Source organism: Monomorium pharaonis, chromosome 9 (genome assembly GCF_013373865.1).
Source record: "Monomorium pharaonis isolate MP-MQ-018 chromosome 9, ASM1337386v2, whole genome shotgun sequence".
NCBI classification, from domain to species: Eukaryota; Metazoa; Arthropoda; class Insecta; order Hymenoptera; family Formicidae; genus Monomorium; species Monomorium pharaonis.
The window spans coordinates 21625527-21642020 of record NC_050475.1 but is presented as its reverse complement, the minus strand read 5'-3'; the positions used below and the strand labels follow the sequence as shown (position 1 = coordinate 21642020).

Below are 16494 nucleotides of genomic sequence, written 5' to 3'. Positions count from 1 at the left end.
TTTATTTCTTGCATTCGTGATTTGTTATTTTTTCTTTGCTTAAACTGTAATATTAGCCTTTTTGGCTTTGTATTTTAAGTAAAATAAATTTTTTGAAGTCTTAATCCATGATCAATGACATAATTGAATTTTAATAAATCATAATGACTATATTAGAGGATTCGCGTGTCTCCACGATTGTAACTGAATAAATCGATGTGACCTCGACATACATAGACACGAATCTGCGTATTATCTAAAATTTCTAAAAGACATTTCAGGAGAGCTTAATGCAATCTTCAAAACGTTTACTATGCGATTCGTACAAAAGGAAGCACACAGTTTATATAGGTTTTCTTAATCGAAGCGATTTTCACAATGGTTGATTTGTTTACTGGAATTCGCGTATAGTAGAATAGATAAAATCTACATATAGATTATAAACTTGCACACATCGTAAATATAAAAAAAAATGGTATTGACAAACATGATTTAGCAATTAATCGTCAACGAAACTAAACACTCTTACATATGCATATATATTTCATAGAAATTCTAATATCGAACCGTACAATAATCTCCCCCATGTAAGATATACATACGAAAAAGAAAATTATCTCTACGATACATCTTAAAAGCGGTAAAGTTTACGTAAACGCGCTATTACAGAGCTTGGTTTTGATTTTAATCGGCGGAATTCTATGCTCGTTTATCATACAACGTGCTAACGCTAGAGGCACTCTAACAACTGAGATTTTACAAGGTAATCGAGAAAAGGTCCAGTGTGATACACGAAGCTTAATGTTAAATTATTTACACGTATATTACACTTGATCTTCACTATTTACAATCGAAAATCTCAGATGAACATATACTTGTGAATCTTGTCGTGTCATTGATACAACAAAGAAGAAAGAAAAATGGAATGATAAGACCTATGTTCCTTCGTAATGTTACGTTAGTTTCGATAAATATCCTTCGGAAGTGCAACTTACAAGGAAATATTTATATTCTCGTGCTGTTATATACTTTATGTATAAGAACAAACCTATTTGGTATTAAAGGCTTGAAAATTCTTCGAGTTTCATCGCGTAGTACATACTATTAATTTTTCATTGCAAGATCTCGTATTTCTACGAGAATCCCTTTCTTCATTGCACACATTTATATAGTATGACGTAATATTTAGACTCGTGTATTATTGGTGTCTCAAGTGTGTGCGGTTTTCTCTAGATATAAGTGCATCAATTGTATAATCTAATCTGTACATTCGCAACACAGTTCAAATACACAATAATATTAACATATTTAATATTGGACTAATAAAAACAGGGATAAGTTAAAAGATCTCGCAAGAAAAAATCGACTTCGAACAAATGAGACAGCAGTGAGAAATTTTTACTTGATAATCAACATATACATATAAAACTTGATAATAAACAATTCCTTTGAAATCGCTCTAGAAAGTACAATCTGCTGAAACGTTAGTCCATTTACTGGCGAAAGTAAAGATTAGAGAAGATCAATAAAAAATTAGTAGATTATGCAAGGGAGGAAAACATAGATAACGCTGCAACGCGTCTCTCAGAAATTTTATTTCCGCTTAATCCATGAAAAAGAGAAATCATTTCACCATAGTTCTCATATATTCCACTTCATTCAGTCACTATTTATATACGATAAAGGTATTACAGTAATTTGCTATGTACGAATTAATCTTTAGCTACTTCCACATCAGATCTGAATCGTAGGTATTTATACTATAGAACCTGGATATCAGCTCTGATTTGAAAACAACTTTTTATCTATATAAGTCCATATTAAATATATTTTACAATAATATTATCATTGTACATGAACAACGTATGCTCTACACCTCACGTTGCTTATCGCTAATTAACCAGCGCAATGACAAGATTTTTATATTATTCGACACAAAAAAACAATAAAATTTAAAATATATAAATATAATATTCTACATAGAACATAAGTAAAAGAACAGTTATATGTAATCGGACTGAACAAAAGTCAATCTGGCTATCAGAGCCTTACAAGAGTTTGATACTCGAAGATAATGATAATAGTAATAGTAGTGAATGCAGAAGAGAATAGCACTAAGATTCAAAAGATATTTAAAAACTGTCTAAATAGTTGAAATTTTAAGATCAAATCGACGATTAGAATTAACGATCGATAGTCAAGATTATTAAATCTTGATGATTATAATCTTCTTAGATTATTACATAATCTTCTTAGAATATTATAATATTCCAGATTATAATCGTTCTGAAAATATTCTACGAAAATATAGTATATAACGTAGAAGAAAGAAAGAAAATGAGTCAATGTTTTAACGCTAATTCGTATTAGCGTAGCAGACTCTACATTTTGTTATATTTATTGGAAAGCTGCGTTGTCTATGAGGATGACAAAATAAAAGTAGAAACTTTAATGCGCTGGTTGAAGCAACGATCGACAAGAAGGTGTTAATTAGTTAAAATAGACGAGGGGGACTGGATTTGTGTGACCCCAATATGTGCGCCGCCTTGGTACCTCCTATAGTAAAACAAACTTCATGTTAATATCGCTCACAAATTGCTTATTATATACTAAGCGTAATTTTATGTGATTTTAGAGAAGATAATATTTTATTTACGAATTGTACATTTTAAAGGAAGAACTCAGTAGTCTCAAATACATATATACATATATTTGAGACTGAATTCTTCCTCTGTGTGTGTGTGTGTGTGTGTGTGTACACATGTACAGAAATTGCGAGACACTTACATAAAAGTAGTGGTAAAACAGGCGAAGGGAGGTTATTCCTTGTTTTCCTCGGTAGTAACAGTGTTGGAGGGATTTTGGGACTCTGATGATGAAAAGGGCGGCGCTTCCGCTGCTGTGTCCGTCGCATCTTGACTCGAATCCGAGCTGTCCTTTACTTCCTCCTGCTTCTTTTCTTCACTGGGAGCGGTGCTCTTAGCTTCATCCATCACGTTCTCCGACTCCTCTGTCACTTTCTCGTCCTTGGAATTGGCATCGGTTACTTTCTCAGCATCTTTACTGTCTTTACTGTCAATATCCTCGACGTTTTTGTCCTCGTTCTGTATCACCTTGCTCTCTTTCACCTCTTTCTCCTCCTTTTCCTCGTCTACTTCCATCTTTGTAGATTCGTCTTCCGTGTGCTTTTCGCTTTTGTTATTGGACGTTTCCTCGTCCGTGTTGTTCTCATTGTTCTTTTCCTGCCTCTTAGGGCGTCCACGTCCGCGACCACCGCCACCCCGCGTCGATGTTTCTCTCTTTTCCTTCTTAGGTGGCGATGGTACTGGCGTCGTCGAAGTTAGGCCTCTGGCTGAACTGCGAGTGCGTCTCCTGCCTTCTACCTCACCGACGGATTTGTTCAAGCCCTATAATAACAAGTGTTTTGAAAAAGTAAACAGCGAAGTGTGTCTATAACGAAAAAATATATAATTCGAGATAAAAAGATTTCTTTCTTTGAAAAGCACATATATATAATGTAATGCGAGTTACAAGATTCACAGTATTTTAATGTACTCCATCATTAGCATGACTCAAATTATAATTAATTCTAAATAACGTTTATCGATTCCTAGCATCAGTTGACAATTTATAATTGGCGCCTACACAATGATTGGTTCCTCGTGCCACGCCGAAGGCACTTATCTCTCTTCTCGCTGCCCCCTCCCAGGCTGATCGACGTCCCCCACTCTTGACGTCGTATAACGCTACGTAGGCAAAGTTACGACGGAGCAAGTTAAAACGGAGGGAAATAACCAAAGACAAAAAGAAGGGGAGAAAGAGGCGGGGGACCTTGACCAGCGAGACCTCGACAAAGATTTTTGGAACGTACGATAAGAGCCGCGTCGATCCAAACCGTCAAGTTTTTCCTGCTTTAGATAAACGCACCTTTATAATTGCCTCGCCTTCCTGAGCGGTCCTCTCGAGAGTGGAGAGCCTCTTAGTGCCGCTTCGTTTGTTTTTCGTCGGAGTCGGTTTTTCCTCCGTCGACTGTTCCTGCAAAAATTAAATCCTCCTATTCATCTTTCCTACATGAATACATACATATATCCCCCCCCCTCCTCTTTCATGCGCACATCGGCCGCGCGCGCGCGCGCGCGCGCGTGTGTGTGGTGTGTGGTGTGTGCGTGCGCGCATGTACGCGTGCACGTATTCATCTCTCCTCTTCTTGAAAAACGTACATATGTACGTGTTACGCAGTCGCGTGCGCTCGTTGACGTCTCGAGATTGCTCGAAGAGCGGGTGACGAGCGCACGGCACCACGCGACATGACACGATAATTACGGTGCTTGAGACGCGATAAGATTATCGAGGACCGTTGAACCGTAACCGGCCAAACTAACGGTGACCAACGTCATGTTTAAGTTTCCCGCCATTTTGCCGTGCGCCCGCCCGCATCATCGTCAACGTCTACGCCTCGCGCGCGCGGCGCGGCGCGCGGCTCCTGCCCGCGGTCGTCGAGACGGCGGTGGCGTCTCGCGAACGTGGACGCGGCGTCGCCGCCGACGACAACGATGGTGGTGGTGGTGATGATGATGATGACGATGACGGTCGTCGCACGGCACGTCGCCACGGCCACGTTCCTGGCGCGACGCGGCAATTTCCCGCCTTTTCGCCCGGCACCGAGATGTATAACGTGCGAGAGAGCGGGAGCGAGAGAGACGGAAAGAGCGGTGACGGTAGTCCTCCCCCGAGTCGCGAGCGCGATAAAAAAACATCCACCATCTTTGGCGACGACGGGAGGATGTGCGTACATACCTACAGCGCAGCTACGAGAAACGACTCGTTAGACGGACGGCAGAAAAGGAAGGCAGGATGGCGGGAAGACGAGCAAGCAGCAAGGACTGGCGGAAAGGCCGGTCGGTCGATCGGTCGGTTGGTTGATCGGTCGTTCGGTCGGCGTGGAGGCGCGCGGCGCCGTCGTCCGACGCGGCACGGGGTACCACATGGCGCGGTCGCGTCGTGACGACGCTGCATAGCGTACGCGCGTACACGGCCAACTCGAAGATCGGCCGACGGTCGCCCGGGAGCCCGGGGATACGCGCGGAAGGACGAAACGAGCGTCCCCGCGGTCCCGCAATGCCGCGGGGGAGGGGAGCTCACCGCCGCTCGCACACGCCGCTCACGGCATGAAAACTCGGCTTGACGAAGGTGTTTCTGACGTGCCCGCCGGCCCGCTTACCTTGGACGCATCCTCGACGTTGTTGTCGCTCTTGGTCTCCGTCTTGGCGTCGGACATCTCTCCGCGTGCGAATCACTCAAAAACACTGGGAAATCCACGATTCCACGACAAGAATTCGCGCTGCGCCCGGTCGCACTGTTTATACGATAAGGAAAGATGGCGGTTAGCGTGGGTCACGTGACACCTCGTCAAACCTCAGAGCGGGAGTTCGGCGCGCCGCTCCGTGCCGCCACGATTAACTACGCGCGTAGCGACGCACACGCGACCCCGAGATTCTGATTCTCGCCGGCCGGATTCTACACGTTGCATCTCTCGCGCGCGTCGATATCTTCTTTTTTTAATTTATTTATTTATGTGTGAAAAAGGGCGAAGCTCGTTCACATCAGCGGCAAGTGCGATTCTATACGTACCTTGCCATATCACGTACGATAAAATAAAATCAAATGTATAATTTTTTATATACATTTTTTTTCTAACTTTGTGGAATCGCCCGCACTTGCCGCCGTGCTGTAACGTGTGAACAATGTTCTTTTTAAAATTATTAGAAATACACAGATGCAGTGTAGACCATCGCAAAATTTGAAACCGATATAATCTTTGATAAAGGTCTTCCAGCGCAATTTAGAAAAAAAACTCCCACAAGCGCGTATTAAATTAAATTGTAATTAACACTTGCATACTTTTACTTACCTGATTTAAAAAGATCCTATACTGCGTGCTCGTATATCGACAATTCATAACATTATAAGATAATCATTTTAGGATTTTTTAATTATATATGCTGCTTTGAAGATAAAATGTTTTATACTTGTTCACGTATTATGAAACATTTTAAATATTAAAATTACTCTAAAAATTATATATATTGTACAGTTATAGTTTAACACAAGTAAAATAAAATTTGCAAAATTTGTTGCTTAGATCTAAATAAAATAGGAAGTTACATAAATACATAATACCTATTTTTCGTTTTCTTTTTCTCATAATTATGTACCGATGTATCCGATCTTAAATGTCTTTTAATCTCTCTGCTCTACTCTATTCTGTATAATGGAAATTATCAGAAAGATTGTCCCACTATTAATGTCCTTTAAATGTCGAAGCATTAGTGCGTTGGCATTCTTCGAAACCAAAATCTTGCCCTGAAATCATCGCTACATGTCAAAAATGCAGGAGCTGTCGGCGAATGCACGATCATCCTCACGGGACCGTTGTGACCTAGAGACAGTAGTTGCTTTCTCGATGCGTTTCGAGAGTTCCAAGCGCATAATGAAGTAGTTGCTTCGTCAGGAAACATCACATAATCCTCAGTATGATTAAAGATAGCCTGTGCCTTGTGTTCCTGTTTACCTGTAGAAAATTATATAGTCAACCGCGTACTCGCGATAGTATTATTGTAACATTTAATGAGGCATACCGCACCAAGCGTATCCCACAAGTATGCTGAACGCATTTATAGTCTTTTACCTGTAGTTCCAGCACCTGTATATGCTATTAGACATCTGCTAGTAGATAATTCCCATAACTTTATCAAGGAATCTTTCCCTGAGGACAGTAAATACTGGAATCCAAAATTATCATTATTCAATATTATAATACTTAGAATTGACGAATTTTCACATAATTGTGTAATTTATATATAAATATAAATTTTGTGCAACAATACTGCTAAAATTACTACCTTGCCATTCCTTGTGAAAATAACCGAGCATACTTCATAACCGTCATGCGCTTTTGCAAAGGTGTTCACACATCGATTAGACACACCATCCCAAAGTTTAATGCTACCATCTTTTCCCGCCGATGCGTAAGTCTTCGCGTCTGGCGAGTACTTGATACTCGTTATCCCGGCTGTATGTTGGTGACTCGGTATGCTGCACACGAAGCATTGTGCGGTGTTTACGTCGTACAATCTAACTATTGGATGATTAGTCCCGACTATGAGAAAATCTCCGGTTGGATGGAAAGACAGACATCGAATTTGATCCGCGTCCGTGATGGTTCTAAACGCCTTCTTGACGCTGGCTTTACTAAAGTCAAACAACTTTACAGAGAAGTCGCGACTACCAGACACAAGTATAGGCTCCCTGGGATGAAACTCCAAACATGTCACTTCCTCTAAGTGATCGTATAAAGTTCTTATAACTGGATGACCTCCTGTCTGATCTCCGGGCGCGATCTCTTCTGGTGCAGACTTAGCTAGCATTCTGTCCACATCTAGGATCTTGATCGAGGCATCTACAGAGCCGGTAGCTATCAACTGACCATCTGACGAGAAAGCTCCAGCTCTGCAGTTTCCTTTGTGGGACGTGACATACGCCGTTTCATATTGCGCTGGTTCTGGTGCTTGTGTCTGAGTTTCCGTCTCAAATTCTAGATCTAATCCAGGACCTAGAGTGTTATCGAAACTTGATGCAAATGTAGACAAGCTAGTGCTGTTATCCTTCTTGGAACGATCTGGCTCGTGAGCAGTGCCAATTAACATCAGATGAAGCAGCCGATCCGAGGGTGGACACGGAGGTTCCGCCTGTATCATATTGGATAACTGTACGGCTAGTGTCTGATGACCATCGTAGAACAGCTGACTGAAATCATGATTAACATGACTCATTTGATGATCCATCACATATCCTACTTTTGTTATCTGCTGATGAAGCTACAGTTGCAGATTAAACCTGCGATTAAACGTTCATGCAAGAGAATAGAGAATCGCTCTTTGTACGAAAATATTAACGACGAAGAAACAGAGTTCGAAAAGGATCGTGTGGAAAAAAACGATTATAAACAACCTGATCATCAATCTGTAGAGCAGCTCTCTGCTCTTGATGACGTTCTTCGGATCTGCCTCGGGTTCCTTCATTGCACCCTGGCTCGTCGAGTTTCCTGAAGGCGACTGAATGTTGACGAATTTTACTGAAATCACCGGAAGTACCGTAAACCAGCCATCAATCGATGACTCCGGTTTTTTTTACTCCGGTTTTTTAGGTTATGTCGCGTTGTTGTTACCGACTTGAATCACGTTACTCTCATACTCGTGCTCTATCGGCGTTTGATTGGTAGTCCTGACGGACGCGGCCAATCGGTGCACGCCGTTATCACCGAGATTTCCACGTGACGTGATCTGTGAGTTGTGAGAAACGCCAGAATGGCCGAAGTGAACAACAGTTCAGAGTTAAATAAGACTGTCTCCAAGCAAAAAGGCGCATGCCGCAGAAACGGCAAGTTTTCGTTGGACGCAAACAATGCTCTGCGAAAGCGACAGTCCTTCAAATTTTTTAGAAACGACAGAGATATCTACGTGAACAACAAAACGCCTTTCAAGGTACATCTCGCGTCTGAAAGCCATAACCTTCTGGCTTTGCGACTTCTTTGCTGAAGAACAAATAATTGTTTGCTTAGAAATTTTCATCGTCGCGGTTTCTTAAGTATTTATTAATATTTCGAAGGGACAACTGTACAAATGCGAGAAACTGTTCGACAAAGGTGCATCTGAGCTGGTCATCCATGGTCTTGGTGCTGCTGTATACAAAGCAGCTAGATTGGCTCTACGGTTGAAAGAAATTCATTATGATACTTTAGATTTTGATATTAAAACCTCTACTGTCGCTCTAGCAGGTACGTATGCCTTTCTGTATATTTGTACATAATCAAATTATTACGTGGTTTTAGAAGTAGTTTGTTTATTGCAGATGAACTAGTGGCATTAACCGATGATGTGGATGATGAGATAAACAAGAGGCAAAACTCTGCTATACATATACACGTCGTTAGGAGAGTGCCAGTGGCTATACTGAGATCCAAATAGCAGCAAATTGATATTGAGATTCTGCAAAACAAAATGTTAAAGTGATAAGAGTACACACTAAACTGGAATTACAAGCTAAATCATTAATATTAGCAATATACAAAACTGTATAATTTTTTTACAATGATTTTTTCTTTAAATGAATTAGTTCATTGGTTAGGTTTGACTATCTTTGAAATATGGATCAACTTAGTTGCCTTAACATTTTTCACTATACTACTAGCTTTAAAATTAGATGAAAATTACTTTTTGGGTCCATCGGGATGGTGGGAAGTATTCTCGCCGTTATTTATTGCCGATGGTTTGAATACATATTTCTGTGCTATTATATTTATCAGAATGTATATGGAGGGAATGATCAGAGTAGGGATCTTGCGAGCATTATGGAGTCAAATATCATTATTGTTGGTCTTTGTTTTCAAGTATCTTCTGTGTAAAAAGCTCTCTGGACAAAGCACATTGGAGTATTCAGAAGTTCTGAGCCCTGTATTCATTCTTTTACAACTGATCGCTGTTAGAGCTTGTCAATTACATTGAGGGAAACAGAAGAACTTTCCTGTGTGCACGATACTACTTCCAAAGCGTCTCTGTTATATGTAAGAATATATGTTATGTGTTACATGATACACTTGTATATATTACATTTTGTCAGATACAATATTTAGATTAAATTGTTTAAAATAATTTATTCCATTGTTAACACTACTTTATATTTCATCCTGTTGTTTAAAATTATGTAAGCTGTTCTTAAGCTATAATGTATGTAGTACCAATTTAAATACTTTTCTTAAAAGCATAAACAAATAGATTTAACACTAATGTTAATTAAAACGATAAAGTAATGTGAAAATAAATATATTTTTTCTATAATTAATGCTTTAATATTATAAAAATTTATACAAACTCAATATTTTTTTTATAACATATTGAGTTAACTTGATGCAAAGAAAATGACAAATACTTATATTTTTCTAAAATAAGATAAATTTCTTATGTTATTATTTTTAATTATTTTAAATTATATTAGACAATTTTTTAATTTGTAATTAATTATTTTCCAAATTATTTTTACATGATTTTATAATTTAGGATAATAAAAAAATAGGAATAAATTTGTACATATCAAGATATTCGTAGATATTTTTGAAAAGTATTTATTATCTGTATTGGAAATTAATGATCTCATTAATGCTCTCTTATACATTGATTCTAATTGATTTTACTAAATATATTATTATGGAATATTAACGAGTACAAAAAATATGTATAATTCTTTTAAGTATTTAATTTAAAATTCATATAATTTACAATTTACGAAAAATTGATTATTTTAAAGAAAAAATTCTTATTAGAAATCGATTTTTCTAAAGTAACGATTCTACGGAGCTCGATTTACTTGAAATATTCACGAGAGTTCAATATTTAATACGTTATGAAACTATTTTTAACCACTTTGCGTTCCAATATTCCTTTATGCAACGCTTGGAATTTACGTTTCTTAGAGAAGGTCGATAGAAACTAAGACAGTAATTTCCTTTTACAAAAATAACAGGCCTGTGAATCATAATATAATATAGACCGATAAATTTAACACTGCTCCATTTAAACTCTAAAGATAAACAACTGACCAACAAGCCAGGTGCTTTATGTGGGCATGTGTGCCCCCTCCAATCCTCTTCAGCTAAGATCAATAATCCTAACTGAAGGGAGACGATGGTTGTATTCAGTGAGAAGGGGTGCGTGAATCAAGTCATTCTATAGGTAAAGCCTGTTGCTGCTACCACATTTTGCAAGTTTGCAAAACGTGCTGTATTAAACGTCACATTAATTGTCTATTGTAAGACTGAGTACCAATTATAAGATTCAGTGATGTGCTGTGGACATATCGAGAGATTATGGATAGACTGGCTAATTGGACTAATGGTCAGTTTTTCATACCCTTTATCTTAATTTTTAATTCATATAGGATGGCGACAAGTGCAATTTTTTTACATAAAACAGAATTTGAGTTATGTACATACTTAAAGGATAGTACACTAAATTAAGTAGAACATGTTTCCTGTTGAATTGTTAATTTAGGAATCTGCATCAATTCAAATCATGTAGAATAATGTAATATGCGACGTAATTATATTAATATATTTTGTATTGTATAAACTCTGTTTAAAATGATGTTTTATTTTATTTTTATTTTTATTTTATTTAAAAAATGATATTTTATGTATGTATGTGTAAAATTCTGTTTTTAATTTGATGTTTTTATTATTAGGTATAAACGCAACAATCCCAGTCACAGGACAGAACTGTGCATCAAATTCATCAAACTCTGCGTTTCTAGACAAATCACTGGTCACTGCACCGTCGTGGAGTGCGATACAACAAGACATAAGATGGGCATTTCTACTACATGCATACAGCTTTGCATGTCTCTTCTTTGTACTAGGGTTTTACACATTTTTCTCTATTCTAAATTTAAGGTACACTTGTACTGCTATGTATAATCGTATTGATAATGTTGACGAGAATTTATGTCTTCACACTTAACTATTCTTTCAGATCTCTCATATCAACTAGGCCGTTTATGTCCACGATTAACATATTCTTATGTTTACTCGGGGCATCAAGAGCCGCTTCCTTGTTCATAGATGCGTATAATCTTAAAGAAATTCTGCCCAAAGTTATTGGCTCAATTATATGGGACATTGGATATCCATGCATTACGTCTGCCTTTTGTTTGATACAACTAGCTTTCCTGCAACTGACAAAGGTGTTTATCGCTTAAACTGAATAATTAATAAGTAATTAATATTTATACAGTTAAGTACATTGAGTTGTTATATTCTTCATGTCGCCAATTTCCAGCTGAAATTTGGTCCAGAAAAGATACAGAAGGAATCATGCCTCAGCCTCATTATAACAGCACATTTCTTTTTTGTAATCGCCAGCGACATTGTTCTATCTTCCCACAATTGCTACATGGCAAAATACATGGTACAAGCGGCGTTTCTCGTTTGGAGCGTTCTTCTATACCTCGCGTTCTTACATGCAGCTTACAAAATTGATCATTTGCTTCGGACTATGCCAACTAGTATGTTGACACGGGATAATTCCAATGCACATCAAAAAGGTTGGTTATCCACTGTCTACTTCAATTTTTTTCATTTTTATTCTTTTAAAATTCTTAGTATTGTCTTTTTATACGGCAGGTATCATGCAACTTGCAATGTTGGCACCGTATAGCAATCTGGCGACTTCAGTTGCTGCCGCGCTGGTACCTACTTTACTTGGTCCGGCTAAGATGAAGGACCCGGAGGAAAATCAATCTATAAACGTAACTAAGAGTGTAGAGCAAGCACCTACAGAAGAAGGTAATATGCCGCATGTATTATTATTTTTTTATAAACTAATTAGAAACACAAATTTATTTTTTATTGAAATCTGATTTTCAGAATCACGAGTCACAATTACCGCCAAGGTGTGCAAGATAGAGGGACCAGCGCAAAAGGAAGTACAGAATGCTACGATACCTACGTGCACCGTACAATTACCGTCTCAGGAACACAAGTCGTCGGTACCGGAAGTCTATGTTAGACCACCTACTCCTACTCCGTCGACCGCTAATTTGCCGATTATAACCGTGTCTAGTCCAAGTCGTAGAAGCTCTATGGCCAGCCGACGAGGCAGTGACACATCTACTAAATCCTCACGCAGAAATTCGGAATGTAGCGTTAGATTTGTAAATGAGGAAAATGGGTCCACGGAATATAAACGCACGACGGAAGGTAGTCCCAGACCCTTGCCGAGAATGCGAGAGGACTTTGAGAGAAACCGTTCGCCCGAAAGTCCACGACGATACTCGGAAAATATTACGCCGACAGGTAGTACCAAGGAACTAAGACGATGCTCCGATTTTACCCACGAGAAAAATCGTGGCTCGCAGTTTGCAACCAAGCTACGAAGGAATAGCGATTTTGGTAACAGGACGCCCAGAAGAATGTTGCCATCTGACGAACAATCTAGATTACCGAAAGTTCTGGATGTGAGCCCCGCAGGTAAGAAAAGAAGACGACTAGTACAAACGAGCAAATCTTTAAAAAATATTCCAGTCTATCGTCTTTCTCTTTAGACTTCTCATTTGTATGAACACGTTTTATCTCGTTCTCATATTGTTTAATAATATTTCAGGTTCAAGACGCAATTCCGATATTGGTACTTTCATGCCACCACCTAGACCCGACTCACGTAGAAATTCCGACAGTTCCTATCGACGTAACTCTGAATTCATTCATATTAAACCGTTAATTATAAATCGTCGAAGCAGCGATATCAGTATCAGAACTTTGGATAGAAGTCCTACACACTTTCAGAGTATAGTACCTGTTAAGATGGAGGTGCAGGAGAAATCTGAATCAGATTCAGATCATCCTGATTGTAGTGAGAAAGCGGCACTGATGAACGAAAAGTCAAAGAACAAAGACGAAGAGCCGAAAGTACGCAAAAAAAACTTATCATGGAATGATAAAAATATTGAAGATCCGGAAGACATCACGCCGGAGACTAACTTGCTTCCCGAAAATACGTCTGGTGAAGCAAGAGTAATGGTACATACTGCTATATTATTAAATTATTAAACTTACAGGACATATCTAAAATATGTTTTGAATCTTCAAGTAATGTTTCTTTAAATGTCTAGAGCTTTTTTCTTATATCTCAAATGACAAGAAATTCAGATTATAATGAACTGTATTATAATGTTACTTTCAGGGGACGGATTTTACTCTACACTCGATACTGAATCACATTGCGTATGTGAATCGAGCAAAATCCGATACACCGCTGCATATACCGGAAGCGGATACCGCAGTTGCCAGGAAATCTCAGATGCAAAAAGTATTAAACGTTACGCGCGCTACTGCAATTATAGGGATCCTTTTATGTGTCACGGATGCCTTTCGTATTTTTGGACCATACGGTATTTACGATAATATAACAATAAACTGAAATTGAAACTATAATTTTATATAAAATATTCTTATGTAATGTATTTATGATTTGTGTGTGCGCGCGCGCGCGCGTGTGTGTGTGTGTGAAATAATGTTAATCGATTTGTTTTTAGGAATCTTTGCTGAAACCGTACCATATGGTACAGAACCAGCACCGACGCAGTTTCCCATACCGTGGCCATGGCTCCTATATCAAACAATACCCAGGATATTTGAATTTATGATGGGCTGTGCCATGGCGAATATAACTAAACAGCCATCAGTAAGTCCACGACATCAATACTTGAGTAATTATCCTAATTATTCCCCGCGCGTAAATCGAGGAAATAATCCTTATATATGAAGCAATAGTTCAATAGTTTATATAAGCGTAATCATAATCCAAAAACCGAGATGCCAAATAAAAGTTTTTAATTTCTTTCATTAAATCTTGATATTTTAAGATTAATATTTTTCGTAATGACTTTGTGATTAGATAGTGTGTGTGTGTGTGTGTATATATATATATATATATATATATATATATATATATATGCACATTATTCCCAGATAATCGCAACAATTTTTCATTATTTATTGTTTTCCTTGATGCTTACTAAAGGTTATTTTTAAAAGAAATTTATAACACAAAATTGAATACTTGTCTTTATACATAGTTTTAAATAAATTAGTAACAATTTTTATCGAAAAACGTATATAATTATCATGATAAAGAAGAAAGGCGAAGTCTCAAAAAATTTGCTATACATGGAAACATAGCAATAGAGTATAACATTCTAAACATGGAAAATATGTTTAGAAACAACATCTAATAAATGCAATAGTCAGGTAGAATTTCTAAAAACCACTGTTTATGCGAAGTGTTCATTCAAAGCACATACTCACAAACACAGATCTATTTTTAAAATTAGATTAGTTTCTCAATGAATTCATTTAATGGTTTTTACTGTGTTCTCAGAAAGATACATATACATATATATTTTTTGCTGTTGAACAAAAAAATATATTATTTTTAACTCACATATAAAATTTAAAAGAATATTTTCGAAATAAAAAAGAAAAGAGAAAAGAAATAGACTGTATATAAACAAAGATGTGAAAATAATAAGCGACTTTTATTGATAATATGTCAAAAATAACGCGTTTTTACTGTGTGTCGATCGCACCAATGCTTAGAAATAAAAGAACCCAAACTCTCAAAGTGCCCTACTACTAAATGTTCAACAAAATTACAACAATGTTTAATATATAAATGACTTATCTGGAAGTTGAAGTTGTAACAGTGTTGTGATCCTACATGTGATATCATATTTATGTGTTTAGAATAGGAGGCCATTTTACGCTTATGTAAGCTTAAATAACACAATATTCCGTGAGATAAAAAGACTGTAAAAGTGAGTTTACGATAAAAGCAGAGCTATATCATAGCTTTATTGCAGTTATATACAATCTATCATACTTTCAATGTCTTGTATAATTAAGATAATTAAGCCAATATTTTATTCTGTTAATACATCTGTCTATATATTTTTTAATTTTTACAAAATTATAAATTTTAGGTAAAATTATATCTTATATGTGATACTGTATGTGCATACCATAATATTTTATTTATCATGTGCAGTATTAGATATTTTTTGCATCTTTTTTACTTCTCTTTTTTTACAAGCATTTATATCGAATAATGTTAATTGTCCTTCTAATTTCATTTATGTATTATTCTGTTTACCTCACTAAATAACCAAATATAGAAAAAGTGAGAAATCTAGTAGTAATACTTACAGGAGCATAAAAGGTCTCAGAGAGTAATTGTCTGTTTAAAATTTATAGTATGACAAAAATAGTAATCTAAAATATAACATTGATGTGTTTTATGTGCCAAATACTCGTGTTAACTATTTTAAATGTTTACAAGAGATACAAAGTCTTATTATCCTAACGTGAATTCTTCTACAAAACTATATATAGATATAGATAAATATTTATATACAATTGGATGTACAATAACAAGCAACTGTCATTTTAATCAAATCGATAAGTATTCCGAAATTATAATATATACATATATAATTGATATTTTTACTGATGCATAAATATCGCAAATTCAATAGTTATATATAAAACAAGTATAAGATATATTATTAAAGTTTTCAATAGAAGCTCTCTATTGTTCTATATCTGAAATATTAAAAATAATTTCTTAACATGACTATCTGGTCATTAAATATACGTATAATAATGTTGTGAATTTTATATATATATATATATATATATATATATATATATGATACATATTATATATACATATATTCAATCAAGGTTGATTACCATAATTGTTATTAATGAATTACAAAAAAAATTTGAAGATCTTGGAACCATTTTTTAAATATCTCACCAAAAGTATAAAAAAAATACTAGTCTATCTCCTATTCCTATAGCATCTATACAGCACTGACGTTATTCTTAGCAATATAGGTAGCTCTGAC

The 16494-nt window shown here is 36.7% G+C and overlaps 5 protein-coding genes across 6 annotated transcripts; 3 read left to right on the top strand and 2 right to left on the bottom strand.

Annotated features, from left to right (window-relative positions):
- Positions 1-34: 34 nt before the first annotated feature.
- LOC105834590 (binder of USO1 and GRH1 protein 1) lies at positions 35-5389 on the bottom strand. The gene is made up of 4 exons (XM_012677204.3): positions 5201-5389; positions 3907-4014; positions 2767-3386; positions 35-2535 (listed from the first exon to the last, which is right to left on the bottom strand). The coding sequence occupies exons 1-3, from the start codon at positions 5255-5257 to the stop codon at positions 2799-2801; spliced, it is 753 nt and encodes a 250-aa protein (XP_012532658.1). The 5' UTR covers positions 5258-5389; the 3' UTR covers positions 35-2535; positions 2767-2798.
- A 773-nt stretch (positions 5390-6162) lies between these two features.
- LOC105834601 (cleavage stimulation factor subunit 1) lies at positions 6163-8194 on the bottom strand. Of its 2 annotated transcripts, none has more exons than XM_012677225.3 (4): positions 7990-8194; positions 6882-7875; positions 6668-6761; positions 6163-6550 (listed from the first exon to the last, which is right to left on the bottom strand). In XM_012677225.3, the coding sequence occupies exons 2-4, from the start codon at positions 7821-7823 to the stop codon at positions 6306-6308; spliced, it is 1281 nt and encodes a 426-aa protein (XP_012532679.1). In that variant the 5' UTR covers positions 7824-7875; positions 7990-8194; the 3' UTR covers positions 6163-6305. The 2 variants fall into 2 exon arrangements, with proteins under 2 accessions (XP_012532679.1, XP_012532678.1); XM_012677224.3 differs by having other exon boundaries at positions 6882-7785; positions 7990-8125.
- A 129-nt stretch (positions 8195-8323) lies between these two features.
- LOC105834602 (ribonuclease P protein subunit p20-like) lies at positions 8324-9035 on the top strand. The gene is made up of 3 exons (XM_012677226.3): positions 8324-8522; positions 8647-8815; positions 8890-9035. Exons 1-3 carry the CDS (start codon positions 8346-8348, stop codon positions 9003-9005), a joined length of 462 nt encoding a protein of 153 aa, XP_012532680.1. The 5' UTR covers positions 8324-8345; the 3' UTR covers positions 9006-9035.
- Positions 9036-9094: 59 nt separating this feature from the next.
- LOC105834603 (transmembrane protein 203) lies at positions 9095-9873 on the top strand. The gene has a single exon (XM_012677227.3). The coding sequence runs from the start codon at positions 9129-9131 to the stop codon at positions 9540-9542; it is 414 nt and encodes a 137-aa protein (XP_012532681.1). The 5' UTR covers positions 9095-9128; the 3' UTR covers positions 9543-9873.
- A 211-nt stretch (positions 9874-10084) lies between these two features.
- LOC105834600 lies at positions 10085-14436 on the top strand. Its single transcript, XM_012677222.3, has 9 exons — positions 10085-10928; positions 11275-11482; positions 11562-11772; positions 11868-12132; positions 12212-12373; positions 12455-13057; positions 13191-13606; positions 13770-13977; positions 14122-14436. Exons 1-9 carry the CDS (start codon positions 10901-10903, stop codon positions 14349-14351), a joined length of 2331 nt encoding a protein of 776 aa, XP_012532676.1. The 5' UTR covers positions 10085-10900; the 3' UTR covers positions 14352-14436.
- The last annotated feature ends 2058 nt before the right edge of the window (positions 14437-16494 follow it).

Coding starts and splice junctions, on each gene's coding strand:
- LOC105834602 (XM_012677226.3), top strand. CDS start 8,346: ATGGCCGAAGTGAACAACAGTTCAGAGTTAAATAAGACTGTCTCCAAG. Junction 8,523..8,646: donor ACAACAAAACGCCTTTCAAG/GTACATCTCGCG, acceptor AATATTTCGAAG/GGACAACTGTACAAATGCGA. Junction 8,816..8,889: donor CTCTACTGTCGCTCTAGCAG/GTACGTATGCCT, acceptor TGTTTATTGCAG/ATGAACTAGTGGCATTAACC.
- LOC105834603 (XM_012677227.3), top strand. CDS start 9,129: ATGATTTTTTCTTTAAATGAATTAGTTCATTGGTTAGGTTTGACTATC.
- LOC105834600 (XM_012677222.3), top strand. CDS start 10,901: ATGGATAGACTGGCTAATTGGACTAATG. Junction 12,374..12,454: donor GCAAGCACCTACAGAAGAAG/GTAATATGCCGC, acceptor TCTGATTTTCAG/AATCACGAGTCACAATTACC. Junction 13,058..13,190: donor TCTGGATGTGAGCCCCGCAG/GTAAGAAAAGAA, acceptor ATAATATTTCAG/GTTCAAGACGCAATTCCGAT.
- LOC105834601 (XM_012677224.3), bottom strand. CDS start 8,060: ATGAAGGAACCCGAGGCAGATCCGAAGAACGTCATCAAGAGCAGAGAG. Junction 7,786..7,989: donor CTCTACAGATTGATGATCAG/GTTGTTTATAAT, acceptor TCATGATTTCAG/TCAGCTGTTCTACGATGGTC. Junction 6,762..6,881: donor TTTTCACAAGGAATGGCAAG/GTAGTAATTTTA, acceptor TTTGGATTCCAG/TATTTACTGTCCTCAGGGAA.
- LOC105834590 (XM_012677204.3), bottom strand. CDS start 5,257: ATGTCCGACGCCAAGACGGAGACCAAGAGCGACAACAACGTCGAGGAT. Junction 4,015..5,200: donor ACGTCGAGGATGCGTCCAAG/GTAAGCGGGCCG, acceptor TAATTTTTGCAG/GAACAGTCGACGGAGGAAAA. Junction 3,387..3,906: donor AAGGCGAGGCAATTATAAAG/GTGCGTTTATCT, acceptor TTGTTATTATAG/GGCTTGAACAAATCCGTCGG.